At 39.6% G+C, this 8,688-nt stretch overlaps 1 protein-coding gene across 1 annotated transcript in view; it reads left to right on the top strand.

The window, feature by feature from the left end:
- Nucleotides 1–1,046: 1,046 nt before the first annotated feature.
- LOC122793567 (EF-hand domain-containing protein D2-like) overlaps nt 1,047–8,688 on the top strand; it is a 648,965-nt gene continuing 641,323 nt past the window's right edge. Inside the window, exon 1 of the mRNA XM_044061725.1 lies at nt 1,047–1,539. Coding sequence (XP_043917660.1) covers nt 1,232–1,539 — 308 coding nt within the window. The 5' untranslated portion in view covers nt 1,047–1,231. The remainder of the gene's footprint in view (nt 1,540–8,688) is intronic.

Here is an 8,688-nt window from a genome sequence, read left to right as displayed (position 1 = left end):
CAGTATATACTAATAATTATATTGCTGTACAGTATATACTAATTAACTGCGGTGGTGGTGTTGCGGTAACGTTGTAGCCTCACAGTAAGACGTTGTCCAGTTCGATTCTCAGCGTGAATGGGTGTACCTTCGTTGAAGGTTGTGCGTCAGGGCCGGCAACTCGGCACGTAAAAATCTACTGCCAATCATTAGTGGACCGGAGTTCCGCTGTAGCGACCCCTAACCGGGAAAAGCCGAAAGACACAACAGCAACAGTATATACTAATTACACCACTGATTCGTTATCAATTGCTGTACACCAGTGCTATGTGTTCTATTAAAATGTTTATCTTAAACTTAAATTTCACTTCCTCTGTATTCTTATCTTCTCGCACCTCACTTGGTAAGTCACGCAAAGTAACCAGCACAATGACACTGCAGAGCACTAGTAGAGATCCTACATTTTCCGGTTAATCGTGCTTCCCATTTTCCTTCCTCATGGGGAAAATAAGAAAAAAAGAAACAATATAGTCTGCAGTAGTAATTTATATTCTGACCCCTTCTGAAGCTAAGTCATCTGATTTAACAAAAACGAATACACTAATAAGCCACGCATTGTACAGGTAACTCCGTAAAATGAATTTTTATTTATTGGTCTTCTCTAACAACAAACGAGGCTTAGACGTCCTATTTGCAGACTGTGTTTTTTTACAACACTGAGCTGAAAAATTATTGGAAATTTACAGAGACACAAACAATAAAACAAAGATATAACTCGGCCAAACAAACTCCCCTTGAATTATTATTTTCATTAAGAGTGTTTGACAATAACAGTAGAGCACATTTAAATCCCATACTTACTACCGTTTAACGGAAATAAAATATATACGTAGAGAGAGACATAAAACCAGTATATCAGAAAAGTAGCCCGCAAAACAACTTTCACTGGTTTCCACGACCTGCTCCTGTGGATTTAAAAGGCGGGGTCCCCAATGGGAGTGGGTGTGGTTTGTGTGTGGGTGGGACCAAGAAGGGGTTGTCTTGTCCCAAGCAAGCTGGCAAAGTAAAGCTAACAAGAGACCAAAGGTGTAGCGTGTGTACTGTGTAGGTGTTATATCTCGTAGTCCCGTTACGGGGGCAGCAGCAGCAGCCTTTCTCCTGGCATCGTGTTTAACGGCTGTAGCAGGGCTCATCCCTACTTGTTTGTACATACTCACACACGTACATACAGTCATTTAGCAAGTCTTCAGCCATGGCAAGTGACGAGCTTTCATCTAAGCTCACACGCCGTCTCAAGATCGAAGACGGGGAGGAGAATCCAGTAGCCGGGCCGGATTACCTCGGTGAGAGACCAGGGCCGGAGGGGGGCTCCAACGGTGAGCTGAAGCCAGAAAATGCCAGTGCTGGTAACGAGCTTAGTGCCAAACTGCAGCGGCGTACGGAACTCAATGAAGGCGTTGGTGACCACCAGCAGCCCAGTATGAAGGTGTTCAATCCTTACACAGAGTTCAAGGAGTTCTCCAGGAAACAGATCAAGGACATGGAGAAAATGTTCAAGCAGTAAGTAATAGTCTATGTTGTCTGGTGCTGCCAGTCCCCCTACTCCTCCCATCCACCTGCTGCAGAGTTCACACACCAACCAGCAGGCGATCTCTTAGCAATAGTTGAGTGAAAGCTTAAGATTTCCAACGGAACACAACTGGTGGTGGCCTGTGCAAGACACAGTGCCTTCCTAATTAAAACAACTGTTTAAAATGCATCGTTTTAGATTAACTGTTATGAAGTGGTTAGTGATTAGTAGGAAAAATGCATGCCTTCTCTGAATCACCATGCTGTTTTTACAGACCATTTGCTGAAGGAAATGCTTTTTATGTTTTTTTTTTCCCACCAACTGAAGACTATTTGCAGGAGCCCCGAAACTGGTATATAAACATTAGTGTAGTTCTTTTTCGATTGTGGCAACAGATGTGGGCATCTTAGCATAACCAACTGTTGCTCTGAGAAACTGCTAGGGAGAAGTAATTGGGTTTGTGACTGCAAAACTGAGGCAGGAGACAAGTAGTGTTGGTGAAGCAATGTAAGGGAGATCAAATCCTACCTGGCAAATCTGTCATAGTAATACTATTTATGAGGCCCAAATCCTGTCACAAGAGACGCTCATGACAAGAAGACCTGCGCAGCTGCCATCTGAAAAAACGTCCTACATAACGCTCAAGAACATAGATATTTCTTACTGTTATTTTCTGTGAAATGCGTTGTGTGGCTGTTAACAGTAGCGGAGATTGTGAGTTATTACATGCCTGCATAGGGTCATTTCAGTAAAAATGACTGCTGCTACTGAGGAACGTGATGGCTTTGCTTCCTCCTCTTCAGCAGCCTTTTTTATTCTGTCTGTTGTGGAAGGCACTGTAGCTTTCATAAGTAGCAGCCCAGTGTTCTGTTACACTTCTGCATACTTTTTAGAAAACATGGCAGGTACTGCGAGTGAGGTAGCTATGTAGCTTTGTTTTCCCATTACTGCATAATCTTGTAGGGCAATGCAAAGACAATTAGTGTGTGTGTGTGTGTGTGTGTGTGTGTGTGTGTGTGTGTGTGTGTGTGTGTGTGTGTGTTTTCAAAGGTTAAACAGACTGCTGATACTTTAAAACTGTCAGAATTCAAAGCATTCAAAACACTGAATGCTTGTGTTTCTGGCAAAATGACCAGACTGCTGGCTGGAGATTTTATATGTAATGTATATTCATGTATTTACTGGGTATAGACTGTATTTTGGTAGTATTTACTAAGATGCTGGGCTTGGAATGCATATTTATTTGGTTACTCACACATATTAAGTGTAGAGAGAGCTGCTGTTTTAAATCATGGTGGAGGAATGTGTCCTCCCAAAGTTCAAACAGCATGCATATTTTCTATCTGCAGACCTTGGAAAACTGTTCTCTTTATCAGACTGATGCGTACCTACTTGAAAATGGCCAAATTCCCATTACTTTGTGCTGTTGATGTTACCACGAGACTCCAGATCCAGAGGGTACCAGGTGCAAGGGCTCCACCAAGAGTGTTCATGCTGTTAAGAGACTTTGTTCCAGCTCACCCTCAGGGTAGCATTGCTTTATACTGCCACATTGAGGAAGTCTGCTTTGGAATGAAAAGTTGCAAGTCCTAACGCTAACTGCAGGTAACCCAGAAGTGAGATGGACATCTGGCACACATTTTAGTTTTTATTGAAGTAATATACAGTCTGTTCATGCTAGATATATTTCACAACAAAGAGGTGTGTGTTGAGGGTGTGCTGCTGTAATAATATTTTACTATTTTATCTTGCTGTAAGTGAAAAAACTTGGCACAGTAAATAGTCCATGCAAGATGCGTAGTATGCCTGTGAGACTCGGAATTCTTGCTGTTAAGTAATTTGCAGTGCATAATTTTGGTTATACAACTTGATGCAGCTTTGTAACTGTGTGTAGTGGCACAAAGCTTGAAGAGGGAAAAAAAGATACTATTCCAATGACAAGGAAGTGTTGGGCTCTGAGTGGAGGAGCAGCAATAGCAGTTTAGAAAATGCATGTATGTTTAATAGCTTATCATTCCTACCATATTCAAAGTAGTATGAATGACATGAAGCTTTCATTAACCACTTTATTTGTTGCTTCTCAGCTCAGAACATTACTTCAGTCACTGCTATGCTGTAATGGAGGGTTGCAGAAAATGTTTGCTGCAGTATTTATTTAATTTAAATGTAACTACAAGTACCTCTGTTTCATTGGTGACTTGGGAGTAATTTCTGACTTTCTGAGAGGTACGCTTTAGGAAAATAGAGACTGAAAGAATCAAACCCAGAACTACAGGATAAAGATGATTGAACCTTAAACTTGCTTGCTAATGATCATCAAACCCAAAATTACAGGCTGAAGATCTTTAGAGCCTTAAAGTTGCGTGCTAAACTGCCAGACTGCATTTTAATATATTCAGGTGAAAAGATAGCATACTGCATATTTAGTCATGATCAGATATATATATATATGTCTTTTAGTGAAATGATGCTGGGTATTTTTAAAGTTGCGTGCTAAACTGCCAGACTGCATTTTAATATATTCAGGTGAAAAGATAGCATACTGCATATTTAGTCATGATCAGATATATATATATGTCTTTTAGTGAAATGATGCTGGGTATTTTCAAACTGAAGACAGACTGAGTAGGTAAATGTTTACATGGTACAGTAACCCGAAGGTCCTGTTACGGGCATGTGTTGCCCTAAACTAGTGTGGGTGAATAAGGATTTTTTTCCAGTATTTTAAGTGTACTGGGTAATTAATCACATTATATGGTCACCCCTGAAATCTCTCCCTATAGATGAAGCTGTTACTTACTTTAATACTTTTCTAGACATCCTAGAACATCATGCCCCAAAGCGTTCTATACGTATGAAACCCAAAACAGCCCAATGGCTCTCAAAAGAAACTAAAATACTAATCCTTAGCAGGAATAAAGCTTGGGCTAAATGGCGAACCACAAAAAACATAACTGATCACCTCACTTTTAGACAACATAGAAATGTGACAAAAAAAGCCATTCTACAAGATAAAAAGAACTTTTATACACAGCTTCAACATTCATCCCTTAACCAACCACATAAATTCTGGTCCGCTATTAACATGCTGTTATCCCCAGGCAAAGTTGCCACACCAAATCCACTAGGCTCTAACCCTGACTACCCACTACAAACAGCTAATGCTTTTAATACCTTCTTTACTTCAGCCATATTAAAACTAGCTAAACAACAAAGCCCTGATACCTCTAAAATGCAAACCCTAAACTCTCCTCCCCCACCATTTCACCTAAAACCTATACCAACCTCTTACATATTGTCCTTGCTTCAAAAACTCAAACCCACAACCCCCTCAGCTGACAAATTACCAACAGAATACCTCCAAGTAGGAGCTAAAGCTGTAGCCTATCCCATCTCTATACTGATCAACAGAACCATAAAAGAAGGTACTATTCCATCTCTCTGGAAAATCTCTCATATTATCCCTCTATTCAAAGGAGGTGACTCTACTGAGTATTCCAACTTCCGCCCTATAGCACTACTATCTCCTCTCGCAAAAATAATGGAGAAATGCATCCATAAACAGTTACTTAATCACCTACTAAGCCACAACCTCCTAGCTAATTGTCAACATGGATTTCAACCATTCCATAGTACTACCACTGCCTTACTATCCTTTATTGACTCTATTAACACGAACCGCAACAATAACACTTCTTCTTCTGCATTCTTCGTAGACCTGTCTAAAGCTTTTGATATGGTCAACCATGAACTTCTCCTCCATCATTTAAAATCCCTCTCTCTAGACAGTCATGCCTTAAGCTGGTTCATATCCTATCTCGACAACCGTAAACAGGCAGTACTCTGGGATAACCATCTCTCTGATCTCCTCCCAACTTCAATAGGGGTCCCTCAGGGCTCTATCTTAGGCCCTCTACTATTCTCCATTTTTATAAATGACCTTTATCTAGCCACCCCTCAATCAACTTGCATTCAATATGCAGATGACACAACCATAATTTGCTCAGCCTCAACACAGACAGAGCTGCACACTCTCACACAAAATACCTTCACTACTATAGAGCAATGGTTCTCTAATCATTGTCTCCTCCTCAACCCTAAGAAAACCAAACTTCTGCTCTTTGCACCCACACACATGTCCCCTTCTATTAACTTCACACTTACATCTAATGATGGTACCCTCATCTCTCCAGACCAAACCACTAAACTCTTGGGTATTACTATTGACAATCAACTAAAATTTGACACTCATATCAACTCTACAATAAAAGCTACCAACAGAAAACTTGGTTCTCTCTATAGAATCAAATCTTTCCTAACTCCCAAAGCTAAAACTACCATAGCTAGATCCCACTTAATCTCTACCCTACTTTATGCTTCTCCCATTTACACTAGCCTTTCTAAGTATAACCTCAACAAACTAGCTTCATCATACAACAACATTGCTAGATTTGCTACTGATTCTCCTTATAGGACTCATCATTGTCTTAACCTTAAACTAGGCTGGCTAGAACTACCCTACCTAATACAATCTTACCAACTTACTATTGCCCATAAAGCCCTTTATCACCCTGACAACACTCCTATGCTCTCCTCTCTAATACAACCCTACAAAAATCAGAAAAACCTACGCTCTTCTAACAAGATACTGATTCAAACTTCCCTATCAAATAACTCAGCAGGTGACTCCACATTCTCCAACTCAGTTGGCAAAATATGGAACCAACTACCTCAAGACCTCACTACCACAACTTCACTCCCATTATTTAAAGCTAAACTAAAACATTTCCTTTCCAAACACTGGCTATGCTCCTGTAACAACCCTGACTAACCGTTTTCTTTCCCTTCCAGCCATCTGCCTACTTCTTTCTCTCAATTCCAGCTCGCTAGAAGTTTCCTCTTCAGAAATGTCCCTGTGACTCTTTCTTTAAATGGAATTATAACTATATATATTTTGTCAACTTCTTTCATTGCTGTAATAGACTATCCTAGCAGTGTATTTGAATTTCTATTTTTGTCCCCTGCTAAGCCTCACACTGAACTCTATTGCATATAGAACTTGCTGCAGGTTTAATTTATGTTTCTATAGTATTGTATAACTTTGTATTCCTGCACCATGTGATATTATTACTTGTTTTAGTAGATTGTAGTGGAGCTTTTCTCCTCAGGCCTCCACTGAAAATGGACATGTATCCAGTTGGACTAGCCCGGTTAACAAATGTAAAATAAAATAATAAAAATATATTTTCCACTGCACTGCAATGAGTTACCTATAGACTTTGGGAGAATAGGGGGATATGTACAACTAGAAACCAGATTTTTCACTAACATTTTGCAGCACTTAAAATGGTAACTTTTTTTTTTTTTTTTTTTTTGTGTGTTCTGATTGACAAGGTAAGAAGAGTAACTTTCCTTAGTCAATGTTCTGCTCTGCGGTGGGCTGTAATCTCCAGTGGTTAGAGATCATTGTGGCATTAACTATGTTCAGCAGTAAGCCCAGCTGTTAGCAGAGTTTGTTGGTGAGGAATCTGAGCAGGCATCTGCGGAGGCAAAATTCTCCATTTTGGTGAGATTGGGCTTCTTAACTGCATGGCAGTGGCACCTGTCAACAGCTGGTGTTGCACACCAGCTTCCATCTGTGAGTTTGATACAAGCCTGGATATTAAAAGGGACATGGTTATCAAATTCCACTAGTCGAGCTATAGGGAGTGCTTACTGGTAGAGTGGAGATAATTGGGAAAAGGTAGGGAAAAGGACATGGGCCTACAGGTTTCATACAAAGTTTTGGTGGAGATGAGATGCATTGCTATGCATGTACACCTGCCCTCATCTTGAGTTTGTGTTTAACATGAAGAATATCGAAGTAATTCCCTTCCACTAAATTTGTGTTGGCATCCACCAGTATAAAAATGTTGCCTGGGATGTAGACTGGCATTTCACCAGTTACATAAGCTTTCTTTTGAATGGCTCATTTTGTCTGAAATGGTAGCAAAGATGGTGATTCAGGAGTTTGTTTTCAACAATGGAAGCAAATATTTGTCATGTGGATTATTCCTCTTTCAAGGCTGGTGTGCATAATAGGAAAAGTATGTGTGTATGTGTGTGAGAGAGACAGTGTTCTGAAAATATATTATCAGCTTTTAACTTTAAGGCAACCGTATTCACAGTATTTGCTTCAACGCTAATACATAAATTTAATGATGTAATTTAGAAGTTAAAAGCAGTCTTAGTGATGTGTGTCTTTTTTAGGACCTTTTGTATTGCATCGTTCTCAACTGTTGTGCTTTACAGGCTTTCAAAACCCTGTATAGATTTAAATCATGCTGAGGTTATTATGGGTAATCCTGTCCCTAGATAATGATTGATTTAGGTAGTTTGGTTCACTCTTAAGAATCATCATTGAAAAAGGCACTCGTTAATGGATACCTGGTTTGGTGTGGTGTCTACTTCTGTGAGGCTTGGCTGCCTACTCGACGCCTTTTCTCCAAGGACTTGTTAGAGAACTGTGTGCTGTGACTTGTTCAAAGTACTTAGACTCAGACTTTGTCTACAGGAAGAGGTGATTTCCTCATGGGCCAGTCCTTGGAATTCTGCTCCTCATAATCCATTAACTGTTTATTGATCGCAAGTTTAGTCAAGCAAGTTGTGTCCTGTCATACTAAAGGCTTTTCTGACTTCTAGGTCCTTTATGCCATTATGGCTGTAAGGAAATTATTCCATAATAGCCTTACCTCAAGGACCAACTTTGTAACGCAAGTTGTACAACATAAGTATTGACGTTTGTTTTCTGGGTCACCTTTTAGAACTTTTTGCTGTAGCTTAAGGACTTTCTGATTTCTCCATTAATGAAATAGCAGGCTTACATTTGGAATGGTCATACATATATATATAAAGTAATGATTTACATTTATTGGTTTGATTTCTTTTTTATTCTAAACCTACTTCCAAAATACCTCACAAGAACCTTTTATCTTTTGATATAGTGACTGTCTATCCTTTAGGCCTTCCTAAAATAAATAACTTGAGTCTTTTCTTTGTAGACTGTTTCCTGTGTTCCCCCACCTTTTTTCCAAACACCTTTAATGAATTATCACTTCTGACATAGTCAAATTTATATTCATATAAAAGTAACTACAGTA

Source organism: Protopterus annectens, chromosome 2.part0 (genome assembly GCF_019279795.1).
Source record: "Protopterus annectens isolate FY-2018-M chromosome 2.part0, PAN1.0, whole genome shotgun sequence".
Taxonomy (NCBI): Eukaryota; Metazoa; Chordata; order Ceratodontiformes; family Protopteridae; genus Protopterus; species Protopterus annectens.
Note: the sequence above shows the minus strand (reverse complement) of the source record. Positions and strands in the feature narration are given on the sequence as shown.